This window comes from Labeo rohita, chromosome 10, assembly GCF_022985175.1.
Source record: "Labeo rohita strain BAU-BD-2019 chromosome 10, IGBB_LRoh.1.0, whole genome shotgun sequence".
NCBI classification, from domain to species: Eukaryota; Metazoa; Chordata; class Actinopteri; order Cypriniformes; family Cyprinidae; genus Labeo; species Labeo rohita.
Genome location: NC_066878.1, coordinates 20029569 through 20051398, shown reverse-complemented (window position 1 = coordinate 20051398; position 21830 = coordinate 20029569). Strand labels below are relative to the sequence as shown.

Sequence of the window (21830 nt, the reverse complement as noted above, 5' to 3'; positions counted from 1 at the left end):
CACAGGTTAGACGAATAACTAATTAGACGGAGAAACTGGGACACAGGGAGCACATGGGGAGGAAAACAAACATGATCCTGACACTAATATTTGTGCTTTCTTCTCCTGCGTTCTACTGTACAGACGTGAATATACTTTTCCTTCAGCCTGAGGTTTATTCATTTCACTTTTTGTGTGAAAGGGCATTTACATTTGCCAAAAATATAACTTTTTATATTAAAAACAAACAAGTAAGCCCTGCCCAGATTTAAAAAGTAATGCAAAAGTAACGTACGTTACTTTCCATTAAAAGTAATTAAGTAACGTAATTACTGTAAAACAATAAATACTATAATGCCTTTTTTAAGTAACTTTGCCCAACACTGTACATAACAAACACTTACATACATGGACATTTTTAGGGCACCATTAATTTTTGGTAACTTAATGACTTACTAATAATATAACTAGCCTATGACATTGCATTCTCGTTGTTTCATTTGTTCGTTGTTGTTCTACAGAAGCTCCCTTGTCACCTATACCTTTTCTGTATTCGCCTGGTGCTGAGGCGAAGTTGGAGTGCACATCTGAAATGTCTCCCATTTGATGTGATCATAAAGACAATCTGCATCTAAATAAACATAATTCTTGTCAAGAAAAAAAGAGACAGAAGTAGCAATTGTGAGTGGGGTGGCCAACTCTAGTTTGGAGTCTGACATGTTTGACTTTCTCATTGTTTTTAGAGCACAGTTGGTGCAGTTCAAGTCTTGTTGATAATTTTCCACACGTTCAACATGGCTTTGTCCATGTTGATAGTATGATGTGATCTTGTCAATAATTTCATATTGTCCTTCTGCTTCTCATTATAGTAAATGACAATGGATATCTTCATAGGTGCACTCCTCAAGAGTTTTTAGATTTCCATGGTTTAAGATGATCGTTTCAGCTTCTAATGTCCATGTATGTATTTGCTTTCTCAGTGTCCAGTCCCGTCTGTTGTACTCTGTGGTCAGTTTGATGTATGCATCAGCCACCAGGCTGTTTCTGAAGCTGAAGATGAATTTCTCAAATTTCACAGCAGTCCAAAAACTTACAGTCAATTAAGTAAGTTCATTGACGTTGAAGATCTCTGAAGATCTCCATTACATGCTTTTTAAGAGCATACACAGATTCACTATAGCCGATACTCACTGGTGCCATTGGGGGGTTTCCATGCCACAATTCAGGGATGTAGTGGTCACCCATTTCAATGTCATAATTCGTCACATCTATGAATTTCTTGAATTCAAATTTGTTTTCCATATTGGCTGCAGCTTGTGTCATTTCATCCAGTTGCTCCAACAGAAACTTACGATCTCTCATGTTTAAATCATGAGCCGAGACATCAGCAACATTCTGGTGTACAAACAAACATTTGTGTTTCTTACCCATTTCCTTCATTCTGATGAAGGCATGAACAATGATCTGTAAAATGTCTTTCATCTCTGTGGAGTTTTCCGTGGCAATGTTGACAATTGTTACATCACCCAGTCCAGCAACAAAAGTTGCCAACTCATTATCATGTTCAGGGGATTTCAGTCCTTCTGTGTCAATTACCACTATGTAATCACAATTAAGTTCTGTGTTGCACTCCTCTGCTACTTTAATGAGCTGCATAAAGGCTCCCCTTGTGCATCTTCCACTGCTCACTGCAAACTGAACTCCAAACATGGTGTTCAGCAGCACTGACTTTCTTGAACTCTGGACGCCCCAAACAGTGACAACCACAATCTTGTTTTTGGGCTTCACCAGTGTGTTTAATTCATAAAACACACTAGAAAGCCATTTTACAGGTATATTTGAAGAATCTCCATCCAGAAGTTCAAGTGAGAATCCATCCAGCAGTAGTTCAGCACAGAGTCTAGGTAAATGTTCCAATTGTTTTTGGTAAAGTGCATCTTCTGGATGTGAGACTGCAGCTTCGTAAAGCTGGCTTATCTCTCGAAAGAAATGCTCCACTCCTAAAGAACTGTTTGAAATCTTTTTATCAAGCTCAGCAACTTCCATCTTGTTCCTACAAACATCTTGACATTTCCATTTGTACAATTGGAGTACTTTGTATGAGAGATTCTCCAAATTGATTCTCATCCATTGTAGGAAGTAGGCCCTTTCTGGCATTGATATTGCATTGATAAAGCAGCTCATAACAGCAGATATACCTCTTCTGTATTGTTCTTCTCTGAGTTTCTTTTTCTGTATCTGAAGGTGATTTTTGTAGTCCTCAGTATTTTTATCCCCTATTTTCTTCAAATTGCATTCCTCCTTCTCTAACTTGGCCAGTTTCATCAAGATTTCCCCTTGCAAGGGCAGCTCCTCCTTCTTGAACTGCACTATATCACTGATTTTTGATGTGATTTCATCTGCACTTGCTTTGGCATGCTGACATTCTTCAGCATCCTCATCTACCAAGATTCCCAGATTTCTTGCAATCTCAGCTAAATGAAGAACTGACATTTTGTGACTGTTGTTCTTAATTGCATCTTGCAACTTGCTCTGAATTTTGTCAACAAATTCTGCATCACTCTGCTTAGCTTTAAAGATAAAATTGCTTGTGTTCAGGTTGAGCTTGTTGACTGTAGCTTTTGTGGTCGTGTTGTTGGAGTCTCCCACAAAAAATAGCTGAGGCTTAGATTTCTGACTAGGGACCAAAATGAACTGTGAATCTAATAGTTGTGTTTCAAAGAACACAAACACAGCAGTTGAAACTTCACACAGAAATGCGTACTGTGTTTCAAAGTTCTGAATGTCACCTCTCAAGTTAGCAATCGCTACAGGCTCAGGAAAGACATCAATGTTCTTGTTTCCACAAGGAAGATACCAGGACATCTCAACTAGGCCATCTGATATTTTCTTACTTATGTTTCCACAATCAGTGTTGAAGTGCACAAAGGTATCAATGTACTGCTGTGGATTGCTGAACAACTTATTCAGAATTTCTGATTTGGAAATGTTGCACCTTCCAAGTCTTACAAAAGACACTAAAGGTATTTCTGAGAGAGCAATTCTTTCTTCCACAAATGCACTTGGATCTGATAAGGAGTGTGGTCTGTATATTTTCACAACATCTCTCATTGCCCAAAGCATAAGAGTGATCTGATTGTTATCACTGTTTGGAAGCAGCAGAGGAACAGCAAACTGACACATGGACATTTTCATGATCATTAACTGCTGAAGAAAACTGTCAGAACAAAGGAACACAGCAGTCAAAACATCTAAAGGATTCATTGTCTGAAGAGAGTCTGATTCACTCTCCTGATCATCATCCCAATCTGAGTCTTCTGTTCCATCTGTTAACGAACACTTAACACTCCTGGCTGTCCTTTGTAGCATCATCAGTCGCTTCAAGAACAGCCATGGCAGATCTGAAAGGGACTGAACAGGTACATCTGTGATACTGTTCTTGTCAATCTGTAGAACTGTGTGTAAAGTGAGCTTCTTATCATAATACTCTGCCAAACCAAGTTTTTCCAGGAGTTTCCTCATGATGATTCCTGTAAATGAGAACAAAATTAGTTATATTCGCTCCCTCTTGCTCAGTTTGCTCTGCTTTTTATAAAATAATTTTGGCAATGTCTAAAAGAGTAGGACTGAAAGAAGACAGAAAGAAGTTAAATGGTGAAAATTAATCAATTTAAGGATAAATATGTGTGAGGTGTGAGGTGGGGAGTTGGGGGGGGTGAGGAGGGTAGAGAGACAAGTTGAGTGAGCATGAGATGATTGAGCTTTAGGATGTTGCAATGTGGAACAAGCTAAATGTGGAACAAACTAAAGGTGAACTAAAACTGTTCAAAATAGAATAACACGATCAAAGATTGCATGCTTTGTCGAGCTTTACTGACTAAACTGCAGAAGGGTTTCTGTTTCATCTCCAAAATACTTCTAAGCCACATTTGTTATGAGTGAGTTTGTCTTCTGTGAACTGTGGTGATACAAACTAAATGACATCTGGCTCCAGGTAGGATCCCAGACAGCTTATTGGTGTCCCCCCCCCCCAGCCAGGGTTACATAGGTAACCTGAGACGTTCCCCTTCAGGAACTCGAATTGCATCTAAAACGCTATGGGAACGTGATGCCCATTCCGCCAGGACAGAAGAGCCAGGAGAGACTCGCAGGTCTAGGTCATAGATCCTGACAAATGTAAGGGGCGTAGACCATCCCGCAGCGTTGCAGATATCCTGCATAGGAACGCCTGCAAGGAAGGCCTTGGAGGCAGCCACACTCTGGGTCGAATGAGCCTTGACCCCCAATGGAGGAGGGAGGCCAGAGGACTCATAAGAACAAAAGATAGCATCCACTATCCAGCAACTTAGGGTCTGCTTGGAAGCAGGAAGACCCTTCTTAGCCAGACCATAACACACAAAGAGCTGGTCCGACTTTCTCCACACTGCAGCTCTGTGGACAGCTCTGTACTTGCACTGGACACATACAGTTAAGCTTCTGCTGATCGGGCTCCCGGAAGGGAGGAGGACAAAAGGCCTGGAGTACAACGGGCTGTGGTTTTGAGGAGGGGACTTTAGGGACGTACTCAGTACGAGGGTACAGACAGGCTTTAGCCAGGCCTGGCACAAAGTCCAGAAAAGAAGGGGCCACAGAGAGGGCCTGGAGGTCCCCAACTCTCTTAAGGGAGGAAAGAGCAAGAAGAAGAACTGTTTTAATAGTACGGTGCTCTCCTATAGAGAGCCTCTAACACCACTGACAGGTCCCAAGAGGGGACACAAGGTCGTACAGGAGGCCTCAGCCTCAGTGCTCTGCGGAGAAAACGTGTAACAAGGGGGTTTTTACCCATGGAGAGACCACCAAGGAGGGCGTGGTAGGCTGCAATGGCCGCCACGTAGACCTTCAAGGTGGAGTGGGTTAACCCTGTGGAGAGCCAATCCTGCAGGAACTCCAGCACTGTACCAACTGGGCAGTTAACTGGATCTTGCAAGCGGTGTCCGCACCAAGAAGTGAAGAGCCTCCACTTCAAGGTGTACAGTTTCCTCGTAGAGGGAGCTCTAGATTGGAGGATGGTCTCAACAACCTCGGTTGAGAGACCGGAGGCTAAGAGGTGCGCCTCCTTAGAGGCCACACCCCAAGCTTCCACAGCTCCGGTCGGGGGTGCAGAATGGAACCCCCTGCCTGTGAGAGGAGATCCCTCCTGACAGGAATCTCCCAAGGAGAGCCGTCGAGGAGGGAAATCAGGTCCGAGAACCAAACTCGGCCTGGCCAGAATGGGGCTACTACAAGAAGGTACACCCCGTCGCGGGGCACTCTCTCTAGAACTCCCGGGAGCAGAGCAATCGGGGGAAAGGCATACAGACGAAGCCTCGGCCACGTCTGTACCATGGCATCCAGCCCCAGGGGAGCTGGATGAGTCAGAGAGAACCAGCGGGGACATTGCGCATTCTCCTGAGTCGCGAAGAGGTCCACTTGAGCTTGGCCAAACACTCTCCAAATCTTCTTCCATTCCCCGGGCCTCGGCCCCTGCCTTGACAGGACGTCTGCTCCCAAGATGAGATACCCCGGGATGTGCACTGCTCTCAGCGAGAAGTGTTTGTCCTGGGATCACACAAGGATCTGGTGCGCCAGCTTGTACAAGGGGCGCGAACACAGACCTCCCTTGTGGTTGATGTAGTAGACCACCGCTGTGTTGTCGGTCCGGACCAACACATGGCCGTCTCTCAGGTCTGGGAGAAAGTGTTTCAGAGCCCGAAACACGGCCAGCATCTCCAGGCAATTTATGTGCCACATGAGTTGGTGACCGTGGGCAGGGTGGACGTCCATGACTGCTACCCAACTGGTGAGGGACGCATCTGTCGCTAGCATTATGCGGCAACAAGAAGCCCTGAGACAAGAACCAAGGTCTCCTCCACTTGTCTAGGGCACATAGGCATCGCTGTGTGACCTTGATCATGTGGAGCGGGTTTAACCTCGGGGAGAACCCCTTGGTCTTGAGCCACCACTGTAAGGGTCTCATGTACAGCAGGCCAAAAGGTATCACGTTGGATGCAGCTGCCATGAGACCCAGCAGTTATTGGAACTGCTTGACAGTGAGTGACCGGCCCTCTTTCACTCTCGTGACTGCGGTGAGGATCGACTCGATCCGTGCAGGAGACAAACGTGCCTGCATCGTAGTCAAATCCCACACCACGCCTAGATAAGTGGTCTTCTGTAATGGAGAAAACACACTTTTCCTGGCATTTAGTCTCAACCCCAACTCTTTTATGTGAGCGAGAACAACATCTCGATGCTGAACCGCCACCTGTTCCAACTGGGCCAGAATCAGCCAGTCGTCGATGTAATTGAGTATGCGGATGCCCTGGAGTCGCAAAGGAGCCAGGGCTGCATCCACATACTTCATGAAAGTGCGGAGAGTGCTAGGCTGAACGGAAGAACCCGATATTGGTATGCTTTGCCCCTGAAAGCAAACCTCAGGAACTTTCTGTGATGTGGAAGGATGGAGACATGGAAGTAAGCATCTTTTAGATGACAAACCAGTCCTCGGACCTGATCTGAGACACGACACTGCGTGCTCTGCTCCCAAGCAAGCCACGCATAGATTGTGTGTGTCCCCGCTCGTGATGTAGCGAGAGCAGGGAGGAACACAAGATCTAAAACATGACTTGCTGATAGACTTTTCTTTCGTTTTAGACATTGTGCTCGAAATAAAAGCTGTGCGAACTAGCACAAAAAAGAGCACAAACGGACACAATACAGAGCACTGCTGAAAGACAGAAGCTAATGCCGGCTCCGGCACACGTGCTTTTAAGCTTCCTGGTCAGTGACGTCACCCGCCTGTGACGTCTCACTCTTCCATTGGACTGCACATGTGATTCAGAGCACAGTCACGCTGAGGCCGTTCGCATAGCGTTTCGATGTTGGTGCTTCAAGTTTTCCAGGTCATACTTCTCCGCCCCACCTACTGCACAAGGAGCTGCGCACAGCACCTTACAGTGAGGGGAAAAAAATGATCCTCTGCTGATTTTGTATGTTTGCCCACTGACAAAGAAATGATCAGTCTATAGTTTTAATGGTAGGTTTATCTGAACAGTGAATAACAACAAAAAATCCAGAAAAATGCATTTCAAAAAAGTTATAAATTGATTTGCATTTTAATGAGTGAAATAAGTATTTGACCCCTTTCGCAAAACATGACTTAGTACTTGGTGGCAAAACCCTTGTTGGCAATTACAGGGGTCAGACATTTCTTGTGTTCTCTTTGCAGATCCTCTCCAAGTCATTAAGGTTTCGAGGCTGACGTTTGCCAACTCAAACCTTCAGGTCCCTCCACAAATTTTCTACGGAATTAAGGTCTGGAGACTGGCTAGGCCACTCCAGGACCTTAACCCCCTGGGGTCGAAAAACGCGCCGGCGCGGTTTGTGGCCGTTTTTCTGATAACGCCAAAAAGAACTTCAATTACTCTGTCATTTTCGATCGTACAGATAAGAGTAATACATCAATGGAATCTGTACTGAATTCACTTTTATTTGTGTACACTCATAGTAACAACAACACTCTTTGGTTTTGTGAAATAAAGCAAACAAACAGGGTATGCAGTCTGCTGCGTTGTTCTCAGTGTGTTCAGCGAATACTCCACACAGAGACATGAGAGAGATATCTATAGAAAGCCTGATATGTCTACTTTTAAATGGAGTAAGTCTTATCGAAAACAAATATCATGTGTTAAAGTAATCTGTATGAAACCAACTCCATGTCCAGTCTTTCTCGTCAGACCTAATTATTTTTAATTTGATCATGCCCACGAGCTACTTTCGGTTTGTTATTATAATCAGCCACGTGGAAGAAGATGCGCTGTGAGGAGAAAGATTTATATTTCCCTCAGAGGAAAAGCGTCATGCGACGCATAGCGAGATCCACCGAAAGAGTAAGTCTTTCTTTTATTAGCCTACTTACATTAGTTGTTGTGTTACTGTGATATCTTGTAGACATTATAGTAGTTAGATTTTTTTCCAAACTATAATTCCTGACTACGTGTAATCAAGTGAAACGTTATGAAGTATGTTTCATTTCATTGCATCGAAACGTTTGACTACGCCAGGCTGTTTTTAATGTTCTATAAAATAAAAATGACGTGATATAAAAGTAATAGTGTTTACACTGTAACACTGAATGATAGAGTCTGAGGTTGTTTAGACAAAACTACTGTCATATACCCTGTTCACGAATAGATGTTTATGACGTGCTTAACAATAATAAATTAGTTTCCCAGACATAAAATGGTTTTGTATTGTATAATACATACAAAGCATGCTTGTGTTTATGACTATAAAATCATATTTATTTATTGTATAATAATAGGATATAAGTAATATTAGTTTATTTTTAATACTCTGTTTGTGAGTAGGTGTTTAACGTGCTAAACAATAATAATACGTTTCTCAGATATAAATTGTCAATATTTTATGATAGTATAAAGCATGTGTGAGTCTATGACTACAAAATCATACTGTATGTATACATTACAGATGCTCCTGATATTAACATGCTCACAGATGTTTTTTTTTTTTTTTCTAGTGATCTGATACCTGCACCACAGATGAATGCTACATGAATGCCACATGAAGACTGTCACCTGGACTACTGATGATGAGTTTTGTTTCTTAAATCCATGGAAAGAAGCAGCAATCACTTAAATATCAGGTATAATTTACTTGTTTCACTTGCTGAACAGAATCCAGAAAATAGTTTTCAGGAATGACACAAAGTCTGTTTACATCTCTGTACATGTAATATCAATGTAGTCAATAATGTGCTTTTGACCTTCATTATGTATGTTTTGATGATACTGTGTTGTAAATAAAACACAAATAGTCTAAAACTCCATTCTATGAATCTCTCATTGTTTCTACCTGACAATCACAGTCTCACTGATGGGCCATTAGAGGAGGGCTTTTTGTCTCTCAGGTGTGAATCACTAAATATTCATGGCCATTGTCACTCGCTCGCATATTCCCTTTCGATCACAAACCATGTCTTCGAAAATTTAAATCAATATATTGTTTTCTGTGAACGCGTGAATGAGATGATTTTCACATCATCTTGTAGAAAAAACTCTACACTACCACATCCAGTTCTCAAAAGTCTTGTGAACTGTTTCATGGCCTTATTTCAGTGACTGGATTCAATGCGCTGGCCCTGACGGCGCATGGCCCCGGCCATCGTCCCTTTGATGTGGTGCAGTTGTCCTGTCCCCTTAGCAGAAAAACACCCCCAAAGCATAATGTTTTCACCTGCATGTTTGACAGTGGGGATGGTGTTCTTGGGGTCATAGGCAGCATTTCTCCTCCTCCAAACACAGAGTTTTGGTCTCATTTGACCACAACATTTTCACCCAGTTCTCCTCTGAATCATTCAGATGTTCACTGGCAAACTTCAGACAGGCCTGTACATGTGCTTTTTTGAGCAGGGGGACCTTGCAGGCACTGCAGGATTTCAGTCCTTCACAGCGTAGTGTGTTACCAATTGTTTACTTGGTGACTATGGTCCCAGCTGCCTTGAGATCATTGACAAGATCCTCCTGTGTAGTCCTAGGCTGATTCCTCACTATTCTCAAGATCACTGAAACTCCACGAGGTGAGATCTTGCATGGAGTCACCTTCCCACCAAGCTGTTTGGCAATGGTCTTGTAGCCAATTCCAGCCTTGTGTAGGTCTTTGGTCTTGGCCATGGTTGAAAGTTTGGAATCTAATTGATTGATTGCTTCTGTGGACAAGTGTCTTTTATACAGGTAACAAGCTGAGACTAGGAGCCCTCCATTTAAGAGAGTGCTCCTAATCTCAGTTTCTTACCCTATATAAAAGACACCTGAGAGCCAGAAATTTTGAGCACTTTAAGTACATTATGGAAGTGCACTTTTTTTCACCTGGTTTTGCCATCCCAGGCTTGTCAAGCCGGGTCCTGCAGACTACAGAATGAGGTTACTTGCACCAGTTTGCCGTTTCGCTAGGACAATGACTGTCACTTTCTATGGGCCAACATGCAAAGTCTGCTTGCAAAAAGGGCCATAGAGATGGCGAACAGCGTGTCATGCTTTTACAGCCACGACTTCCTTATTTCCAAAAAAGATGGTGGGCTTAGGCACATCGTCAATCTCAGACACCTTGAACCAAGCAATTAATGAAGTGGCTGTTCAGGATGTTGACTTTGAAACAGATCCTAGCACAAGTATGCCCCAGCCACTAGTTTTTCATCAGTGGATCTGAAAGATGTTTACTTTCACATCTAGATTACTCATCACACAGCATTCTTGAGATTTGGTATTAGCCAAATTGGACCAGGAACTTCTTGTTCTAAAAATCAAATTGGAGAGTCATCTTCCTGGGGACACTTATCGATTCAGTCCAGATGTGGGCCTACTCACTTATGATTCAATGGCTGGCAGCGTAATTTAGATTCTGGGCTTCTCGTCCCCTCAGAGTTTTCAAGAGGATGCTAAGCCTCATGTCAGCCACCTCCTCTATAATTTCATTGGACCTGCTTTATATGTGGCCACTCCAATTTTGGCAAAATTTATGTGGCAGCCATCATGGCAGATCATGATATCATGCCTGACCAGTCAGTCGGCCAAAACGATCTTGTCGTTAAGTTCTTGAGGGGAGCATGAAGGAGATTGAATCTGCCTCGTCCTCATACTGTGTCAACATGGGACTTATCCACAGTCCTCAGGGCCCTACGAGGCCCTCCCTTTAAGCCCTTCCAGTTGGCTGACTTTAGCTTTAGCTTACAAGCCCTGCCACTGTAGCACTGTAGAGTTGTCCTCAAACTATGATATGGCCATGTGCCTAAGCTCCTCTCCACTCTGTTCAGAGCACAAGTCATTGCCCTTCAGGCTCTTAGAGTGTATGAGTGCTCTAGCCATTTCCAGAATTCAGATCACCTCTTAGGTTGCCTCAGAAACTGCACTAAAGGGCTGCCATCTTGATGGATAATTGCATATTTTGTATGCCTCCCTTATCTGACACACTCAGCCTGCATCCCAATGTGCACACTATCCATCCTATATTCTATGTGATAGTAGTAATTTTTTTAAATACTATTTAGGGCACATAGGATGAATAGTATGCACATTGGGACACAGAGCCAGTTCAGGTCCTGGAGTTTCTTCTAATGAACTGATGAGTTGAATGAGGTGTGTTTGATTAGGGGTGCCCAGGATGAGGGTTGAGAAAAACTACACTAGGGGAATGGCCTCTTCCTGGGCATGGTCCAGTGAAGCTTCTATTGGTATCTTAGCCGTCTGCCTTTACCAGGTTTTACAACTGAGACATTTCTGCCTTCCAGGAACAAATTTTTACCTAATCCCCTCTGTAAGTGGAAAAGTTCTTCTTATGTAGACCTCAGTCTAGTGGCTTGTGTCCTATAATTCCAAGGCTGGGATCACAGAGCGACTTTTTTCTGCACTAACCAGGCACTGCTCATCACCTGCACAGCCTCATGCTGTGAGGGTGTTTTTCAGCAACAGGGACTGAAGAACTCATCAGAGAAGAAGGAAAGCTAAACTAGTTTTGGCGATAATCGTTATATTTAAAAAAATAAATATTGTTTTTGGCTTAACTGGATTGTTGTAATATACCGGTATTAGAGCCCTGGTGAAAAAAACAACATATGCTGGTAGGTATGTTTTGATGCTGGGATGCTGGTTAGGTAGGTTTTGATGCTGGTTTAAGCTGGTCCTTAGCTGGTTTATGCTGGTCATTTGCTGGTTTATACTGGTGCTTAGCGGGTCATGTTGCTGGTCAAGGACCAGCATAAACCAGCATCAAAACCTACCTACCAGCGTATGCTGTTTTTTTCAACAGGGAAATAACCATGATATTGAACAGAAAGGCCTCAAGCGAGACTCAAAGGACTAATAAAACAAATGACCTTCCATGAAATTCATTACATGCACAAAGGCATCCATCTATTGCTGTAGCTAAAAAAAAATGCATAAAGAAATATTTGACTGATTAAATGTAAAGAAGAATTAACACAACTGCAACAGTATGTGGTTTATCTTTTCAAAGCTTTAAATCAATTGAACCATTTGCTTCTCAAAATTATTCACTGTTTTGAAAACACCATACCACACTGGTGATATCTGCTGGTCAAAACTGTAAATTGTGTAAACTCAGGCCAAAACATGCATAAAAAAATACAATGCAAATATTTTATTGAAAACATTATATATTAAATGCAATTAAACAAGTCATCAAATGCTATTAAATGTGAAATTCTTGTATAACATGCTCTTTATTTAATTTACAGGGCTTGTTTTATTTGCTTAATGCAGGGTTTGTCTAAACATGCCAATAAGAGAGTAAGAGACTTTCAACAACTACTCATAGGCCTATATATAGCTTATGATTTATCGTATTTGTTTCTATACTGTAGATACCGTGATATTGTGATTTTCTTTGCCACGATAATCGTGTAGTGAAAATCAGGACAATGGACATTGACCCTAAGCCAGGGGTGGTCAGCATCATCTTGGAGAGCCACAGTGCTGGAGAGTTCAGCTACAACCCTAATCAAACACACCTGTGCAAGCTAATCAAGGTCTAAGTGTTAACAGAAAGCTACAGGCAGGTGAGTTTTGTATGAAGGTTGGAGCAAAATTCTGCAGGACTGTGGCTCTCCAGGGCCAGGGTAATACTACAAAAATAAAGTGCCTCTGCATGTGTCCTGTCTTTTAATTGCAAATACTCAATAATTTCTTAGTTCAAGCTAGACATTTGCACAATTAGTGTGAAAACAGATATAATAAAAAACAATTGGGAAGTCAATTTGAAATGTAGGTACAGTATAGTGTCATGGGTGATCTCACTTTGCTAGAAGATTCAGCAAATCATGCGTTGTGCAGAGAAAACGTATTCAAAGAGTGCGCTGATCTGTTTAGTGCAAGCACAGAATGGCTAGTCTGTATGACTTTCTTTGCCATGATTTCGGTGAGGACGTATACATTCACATGATTTATAAAAGTGGGTGTTGCCACCATATATGGTCCATTGGAGGCGTTTCTGAATGCAAATGACCATGAACGAGCATGGTGCTTAAGAACGTGGGATTTACTAACAACAATAACTTAATGGTGTGCGAAGGAACCACGTATTTTGTTTGATAAATACGGGTGTGTTTGTACTTACATTATAAATATCATTCATAGGACAAAATATAGAAACTTTTCTACACACTGCTCATAAATGAGAGCACAGGACCTTTGACGGCCACCACTGCCCTAAGCACACAGCTAAGACAATGCACGCTTTTTGCCTCGTCGTCATAATGTTATATGGCGTGACGATTGTGGAGAAAAAAGTAATGTAAAGCAGTTTAGAGAGAGTAAGAGAGGGAGTTGTTATTGGTTATTGGTAACTTCACTCTTTGTTTATGTGCATATAAAATTTTCAACAAACTGTAGGTCACAATCTCCAGCTGAAGTGCCCATAATTTCCTCCAGAGGGCACTCCACCTCAGACTCATTCTTAACTTAGTCTTATTTGTGTTAGCACTGCTATTATAAGCCCTTGTGTGCATGCTTGTATTTTTTTTTCTTTCTTTGTTTCCTCTATTACCTTTGCTCTAAATATTGTCGTTTGGACTGCTCTCTCCGTGCTTTGGACATTTTGCCTGTTTTTGACTATGTTTGTGGATTACCCTTTCATTAAACACACCGCATTTGGATTCTCAATCTCGGTGTCCCTGGGCAATGCATAACAGTAGGCATCTTACCCCCTTTATATTAAGGCACTTATATATATGTATATGTAATGGGCTGTGACCATGCTGAACTGAGAAAAAAAAAAACACTTATAAAATAAAATAAAACATGGATCTCTACTGGACCACTTGAGATGGAATTTAACTTACTCTGACTTGAAGCTTCCTGTCTCTTCCCCTGTGGAGAAAAAAATGGCATGAATGAAAATTAAATTGCAAATGATCATTTGACTTAAAATGCTGGATTTTTATTAACACTTCACAAAAACATTTGTTTTAAAATGGTTATTTATATCCATTGTTTTAGTGTGATAGGAACTATGATCCACACAGAGATCTGATCTTCCCATCGAGTCAGTCTAAGATTACATGAAAAACACAAGTAATTTCTTTAGCTGGTACAGTATTTCAGAAATAAGCATCATACCTCTCTGATGATGTTTGGGTGTGTAGTAGCTCTGATGACATCACTGTAGTTCAGTTGTCCCACGGCTGCACATTTGATCTCATACTCAGTGTCTGGTCTGAGATCTGTCAGAGTAACTGTACTTTGTCTCTGTAGAACAGACTGCTGGTTCCAGTCCTTCACCTCCTTCATTTTATACAGTAACCTGAGCTCTTCTGTTGCAGGACCTGATGGAGACACTGTAATAACCACGCTGTCACTTGTGATCTGCTCAATGACTGGGCAGGCTGGTTTTAAGGGAGTAGTAAAACAAGTGGGTTCCTCAGAACTTTCCATCACTTTTGACGCAACAATAAATTTAGTTGATTTACTTGCTTTTGATTTGATCAAGTTTTTAAAGGCTGTCAAATTCTTCCTCATATTATTTTTGATGTCAGGGGAAAAACCAGTATTTTCTTTGAAATCAGGTGCATTCCTATTATTGTTGTCTTTTGCTAATGGATTCAGGAAGGCATTTTGTTTAGAAAGGAGCACATCTGGCCACTCAAATGATGGTAAAGTGTAGCCAACCACATTTTCAACTGTCGGATCCATTAAAATTTGATCTACATTCTCTTCCACTTTTGCACCAGAATCATTCAATTGTCTGAGCAAGGTTTTAACTATGAGCGATTCTGACTCTTTCTCTTTCATCCATTGCTCAAGATCACTTCCTCTAAATGGACATTTATCATGACTGAGCAGAAGATCAATCAGGGCTGTTTCCTTTTCCAAGTCCCCACGGATTTTCGGCAACAGAGAGCCAAGTTTCTTCAGGAGACTTAACTTATAGGCACAGCAATTTTGCTTCATGTGCAATAATTTATCATGAAATCCTGCAATAGCCAAAGAAGGTGCATCCTTCAGGAGGTCACTGCATTTCATTTCAGTGATGTTTAAGCTCTCGATTACTGATTCAATATTTCTGATTGGACCTGTGTGGATTTCTTTTTGAAGTTTTGCAGCAGATGAGTGTAGTTTGTCCAAGGGATAAAGCCAAACTCTCAGTGGAACTACAAGCTCTTTGTTGTCTCCCAGTAGTTTTGGAAGATCAGCAAAAACCTTTAAAGCATCTTCAAAAGAGGCTGGATTAGATGGTAGCTGGAAGTCACCATAAAACGTGCAACTGAATTTTTGACTGGCAGTGTTCTGATTGTTATTCATGCTCAGATTAATCTCTGCGCTTGCTGAAATGCCCTTTAGTTTCTCAAAGGCGGCTTTTACTTCTCCTTCTACAGTGCTCTTGTCTTCATCTGATGAAACTTCTCTATCAAAAACAAAGCAAGCATCCGCCCCATACAGCACAGCTGTCACCACATGTGTGGCTGTATCATTATCAAAAACTTCAGAGTGAGCTATATTTCCAGAAGCCAAGTGGTTCATGGTCAGTGCTTCAAACTTGGTAGTTGAATGATAATGTAAAGTCAGTCTCTGTTGTTTGAAGGACTTCTTGGTGTCACAAAGATACTTGGCTGCTCCACTTACACTGATGAGTCCACATAGAAGACTTAATTTTAGACGCCCATCAATATTCAGTAAGTTACATTTTTCTTCAATGGAGTCTAAAGCTGTAACACTGAAATGTGTATTAATCTGAGGATGAGCACGTATATTCTGCTGCAGCTGCTCTTTATCCCATAGCGTGATTCCTGAAATGTAAAAATAGATAAAAGATATATAAATATATATAGCAAAAAAGAAAAGTGATAAATGCAACAAAAGATCAGAACATCATTTCACTTGTGGTGTGTTATTATTTGATTTATTACTTATCACGGATCCAGTAAGTTTTATGGTAGACCACTTGAGTTGTGTTTTAATTTTCTGCTTTCATTGATTTCTTTTTTTTTTCTTTATGATGTTTATGTTATCGTGGTTCTCTGTTTGAATACATATGTTGACTTATGTCACATTGCCTGTTTAAATCATTACAGTATAAGTTTTATTTCTGCATTGGTACCTGGTAATAGTGCATCTTTTCTGCAGTCATACAGCATCCCCAGCTGGAAAGGTCTCCCCAGAGCTGCAGTTTCAATAACATTCACTCCCACTGAATCCATACTGCAGCCAGGCCAGTCAAAAGGGAGAGAAAAAAAGAGCAGTACTACTGTTAATGATCAAGAAAAACAAACATAACCTCATCCTTCTCTCTATTTATTGTGTTTATTAATACATATTGTCATGGAGTGATATTACACTCCATGACAATACAATTATTACAATTATTGCAAATGAAAAAAAAAAAAAAAAAAAAAAAAGAAAGTTATATTTAATCCAGTTTATCTAATTTTATACAACAATTCATTCCAGTCCTCATATCTGAGAGGTGTTTCCACCCATGTGTTATTCTACCAGTATCACAATGGAAACAGTTTCACCATTTGCAGCATTTCTGCAAGTATGCACCAGAGGAGCATACCCACTGTAATTTTTGAAGACAACACAAAAAAAAAAAAAAAAAAAAAAAAGTACAATTTAATAAGTACAAGTTCTTTATGTAATGCCTTTCTGATTGTATGTTTTATTTATTTATTTATTTATTTATTTTCATTTCATTTTCTCATCTAACTGTATTTCCCCTGCCATTTAAGGTTATGTACTCTTGTTTGTATAATATGTTTTGTTCTTACGTTTGTCTTTGAAAACCATGTCCTCTGGTGTAACACCATATCCTGATTTTACTGAAGTCCCCTGTGAAGCCCATGACATGTGCACACGGTAAGTTTTTGTCTCAGAATTGTTCAAATATTTAACTATTTTGGAACCAGTACAAAAGTGTTACGTTTTGTTGTCCTCTGGTGTGACACCCCTAAATTTTATTTTCTAATTAAAACCTGTATGTTAAACTACATAATTATGGTGAATGTCCTATGGTGTGACAGATAATGTCCTCCGGTGTGATGCCTGTACTGTCACACCATAGGTCAAAGATGTAACACCAGAGGACAAGGGCCTCTTTAAAAAGCTTTTTAAGTAATTAAATAAGATTTGTTTAATTCCTTTTTGCAGAAAACATGTATTGTTATAAAGTGTCATGAAAATAAGTATAAAATGTGATACTTTGTTGTTGAAACAGAAAGAATTGAGGAAGAGAAATTAGTGGAAGAGAGAGGATACAGAAACATAGACAGAAAATGAACAGGGATCCACCAGAAGGGAGGAGATCCTAAGAGAATGATGCAGAAAGTAAATAGAATCAAAATGATGCCTTAAAAAAATGTAGCCATATGGTTTTAAAAAAGCATTCACATCTTAATGAATATAGTTTTAATCATATATCAATATTTAGCTTCATCATAAATATCAATCATATTTAGCTGTGCCACACATGCAGCGGGGGGCTAGAAGAGTTTCAGTAACATGACTAAGAGACTGAATTTTGTTGATAAAAATTGTTTTGTTTTGCTTAAAAAAAAACATGTTGATATTGTTTGTATCAAAATTCAACTTTCTTTCTCTTTTGACAAATTAAATTGAAATACTTTAATAACTACTATTTCTGTCCTTTAGTGTGACGCAATGTCCTATGGTGTGACGCACATAAAAAGAACCACAGATTTGTTTTTATCTAAAAATATCTTAAAAAAACAAAAACAAAAAACAGTTAAGTATTGCAATGAGGGAGAGAGAAATATCGCTCATCTTAAAATGCTATAATATTCAGCAGTTTTGAGCAGATGACGGCAAAGTTTATCTTGAAATTGTCCAACAAGTCATTGGGACAATATGATGTTAATTATAATTTCATATTAAATAAATAACACTATATGAAAAAAGTGTCTAACAATGAAAGATAAATCTCTCTCATGCTGTCACGTTGGTACAGAAGGGCAGAGGCAGATATTATGTTAAAACAGTTTATTTTCACAAAGGTGCAAGAACAAAGTGATACGGTGAAACACTGGCCAGTAGTGAAGTCTTTCGAGCTGGTAATTCTCAGCCGTTCCGGTAGATACAGGTAAGTATCCATTCAGCAGACAAAACATTCCACAGAAGCAGTTCAGTCACTTCCCTTAAAAGTGTTAAATCTCCTTCCTTCACAGATCCGACAATGCCAGAGTCCTCCAGGAAATTCGTGTGAAGTAAGTCCACAGACGGAGAAGCGTACATCCACAGGTAACGTGCAGAACTATGATACCAGCCGGTGAGTAAAGCAAAACAGGTAAGTATTTATGCTGTGGTGGTGACTGGGAGCACAGGTGCTCGTGAACGTTAATCAGGTGATAGTTAACGCGTGCTCTGGCTTAGAGATCGCGTGAATGACGTGACACATGCTATTTATATAATATCTTCTCAGTTTTTGGTATGTCACACCATAGGACAAATTTATGGTACAGTTCAGTAAAAATAAATAAATAAATAAATAAAAAACAAGAAAGAAAGAAAGAATTGACAAAGTTAGGGGCCCTTTATATTTTCTCAAAGTTCATATCTCTTTTTCAAAAACGATCTTTTACAAAATAAGCTTTTATTTTTTATTTTTTATTTTTTTACAAAATCATTTTCAGCTCAACATTTTAATTCAACATTGCCCTCAAGCTTCAATGAGCTCCAAGCACCATGGATTTAGTAATAACACTTTACAATAATGTTGATTAGTTGACTTTAATTAATGCATTAACTAATATTAACTAACAATGAACAATACATTTGCTACATATACTGTTCCATCAATAATGCATAACTACACAGGAACAAATGACTAATGCACTATTAACATTATAGTAACTACTACTAGTTAACAAGAAACTCGGATTAACAAATCGGTAAGTAATAGTGCTCAGTTGAATGTGGAAGTTCACTATTAGCTAATCAGTAACTATTATTTTTTCATATGTCCCGCAGTACTACTAAGAACTACTATATACAGGTTATTAATTAATGTGAATGATGCAAAATTAATTCTAAAGTAAAAAAAAAAAACAAACAAAAAAAACATGCTAACCCACTAGTAATGACTTAAGTATTACCAAATCCTTCATACGAATTACTAATTATTTGGATCTGTATTCTAGCGTGAAGATCATGGTGACCCACTAGTAATGACTCAAGTGTTACCAAATCCATCAGAAGTATTACAATCCAGAACCTTACAAAAACCTAAAAGTTCACAATGACTTAAGTCATTATAGTAATACTTGAGTCATTATAGTGGGTTACCATGATCTTCACTTTAGAAGTAATTATACATTTTGCATTATTCACATTAATTATTAACCTGTATAGTAGTTCTTAGTAGTTCTCCAGGATATATATATATATATATATATGTGTGTATAGTAGTTACTGATTAGCTAATAGTGAACTACCACATTCAACTGAGTGCTATTACTTACTGATTCGTTAATCAGAGTTCCTTGTTAGTTAATAGTAGTTACTAGAATGTTAATAGTGCATTACTCATTTGTTCCTGTGTAGTTATTAATGAATGATGGAACTATTCTAAAGTGTTACCCAGTTTTTGTTGTTGTTGTTGTTTTATGTTTTTGCCGTTAATAAAAATACAACAATTCATTGGTAATTCATGTTAACAGATAAATCTTTGGATGTTAACAATGTATTAGTAAATGCTGCAGTTAATATTAACTGTGATTAATAAATGCTTTACATATATTTTTCATCATTAGTTCATGTTAACTAACTAATGTTAACAAACGAAACCCTATTGTAAATTGTTACCGATTTGGTCAGATCTCTGTGTGGATCATGGCATCTGTTGTCTGACTCTTTGTGCATACAGAAATCTCACTGGACTATTACAGTTAAAAGCAAACATCACTGTCTTGAGTCGTGTGTGTGTGTGATGATGAAAATTTTAACATGCATAAGACTTGCACAGTACTGAAGATATCAAGCAGCCATGAAAAGAAATTACAGACACTTACCCTGAACTTGGAATGCTTCTCTGCAGCTGCCAGAAGGCTATACGGACCACCACTGTCACGACTCTCTTTTATCTCATAGGACTGTACCAAACAACATAGGGGGAGATGATGTGATCTTAGGTAACAGAAAGATAAGAGTATACCAACACTTATTACTGAAGTGAATGACTGAAGTGCAGCAATGGCTTTTATTGTAAAATGAACATAAAACAGCATCTCCTATTAGACTTTGCAGTTTTCCTTTCAGTTTCAGTTTTCCTTTTAGTCATGTGATTTGCAGGAATCGGATCACAGGCATCAAACTGTTTGATTCTTAAGGATGCTTAATAATAATAATAATAATAATAATAATAATAAAGATTCATGGACTCTTGTTTTAATTATTAGTTTTATCAGTGTGTGTTTGTGTGTGTGTGTGTGTGTGTGTAGTTTGATAATACTGCTGTTTTCACCTGCTCTACTCCAAAATAATGGTTGAGCAAATTAATTTGTCTGTCTGATGATTTTACTATGATAATTTAAAAGCCCAAAAGCATCATGTCCACACTGATGTCTCATCATTCATCAGATGGTTCAGTTCAGGGATGGCCACTGCTGTTGGTGTAAATGTGCAGTGTCGATGGTGCTGTGTGTGAGATGGTCGCAGTGAAGGTATGACACAGCCAGGACTTCATGTAGACACGTAGATAGGGGAGGATCCCCCCAAAAACAATGTCCAATAATCATTCTGGTAAATTGTAACACATTTGTAAAAGTTTAGAATGTAGATGATCATTATGCATCACTCAAAACTATCTTATATGCATGTGAACCATTGATTTAAAGGTCCATTCATAAAGAGAGCCGTTTACATCATTCCTGAATAAATCAGCCGTTTGAATGAACCAAAGACATTTACTGTCACCTGCTAGTTTCTTATTTAGTTTATAATTGCATAATATATATATATATATATATATATATATATATAAAAAATGATAATCTTTTCCATAGTTTACATTAGGCAGTTGCATCCTGAATGTTTATGTTTAATAAATTCTATTTTGAATCAAATAAAATAAATTTTATTAAATTGTTCCTTTCTGAAGCTACTTTTTGTAATATCTGTCTGATAGTTTACACAACAATGACTTAAAATTATTTTTGGGAGTAATTTCGTAGCCAAATTTAATTTGTGATTAATTCAATTAATTTATCAAAACATCATGTAATTAATTAATTAAAAATTTTATTCGACTGACAGTGCTAATATATATTTGTATGACACCTGGGTATGTCTTGACACAGTATAACTTTTAACATAAGAATAGCAATGTACAATGACTTGATGTCATTAGTAACTTTTAAAAATAATTGCAACTGCATTTAAAAATATTTTGACATGAAAATTCAAATCCTTTTCTATTAATCAATTAGTCTGCATTTCTTAAAAATCCGTTTTGAGAAATTATATTTTTCTCCTATTCAAAAATGAATCACGCATTCATGATTTACAGTATATTCTCATATGCTCACTCCTGAAACTTTGCGACTTGTATAGGGCATATGGTCATTAGCAGCACGAAAAAACAACACTTTTATTTAATTTCTGAATGGATTATATTTAGTCTAGAAAGTGCAAAATAGCTCTTACTTTATAATCACTAAAAAGGTGTCACTTACTTCAGTCCATCGCAATCTCAAAAAGTTCCTTTATAAATAAGTTCCTTTATAAATCCTTTATAAAAAAATGTGTCAATTGTGTGAGTCTAATGCTGAATGCATGAGAGTTGGCAGCCATGGT

The 21830-nt window shown here is 39.1% G+C and overlaps 2 protein-coding genes across 2 annotated transcripts; both read right to left on the bottom strand.

The window, feature by feature from the left end:
• Nucleotides 1-456: 456 nt before the first annotated feature.
• On the bottom strand, nucleotides 457-14251 carry LOC127172565 (up-regulator of cell proliferation). Its single transcript, XM_051121888.1, has 3 exons — nucleotides 14145-14251; nucleotides 13868-13895; nucleotides 457-3509 (listed from the first exon to the last, which is right to left on the bottom strand). The coding sequence occupies exon 3, from the start codon at nucleotides 3499-3501 to the stop codon at nucleotides 1090-1092; it is 2412 nt and encodes an 803-aa protein (XP_050977845.1). The 5' UTR covers nucleotides 3502-3509; nucleotides 13868-13895; nucleotides 14145-14251; the 3' UTR covers nucleotides 457-1089.
• Nucleotides 14139-20203, bottom strand: LOC127172442 (stonustoxin subunit beta). The gene is made up of 3 exons (XM_051121706.1): nucleotides 20048-20203; nucleotides 16123-16223; nucleotides 14139-15811 (listed from the first exon to the last, which is right to left on the bottom strand). The coding sequence occupies exons 2-3, from the start codon at nucleotides 16220-16222 to the stop codon at nucleotides 14139-14141; spliced, it is 1773 nt and encodes a 590-aa protein (XP_050977663.1). The 5' UTR covers nucleotide 16223; nucleotides 20048-20203.
• Nucleotides 20204-21830: the final 1627 nt, after the last annotated feature.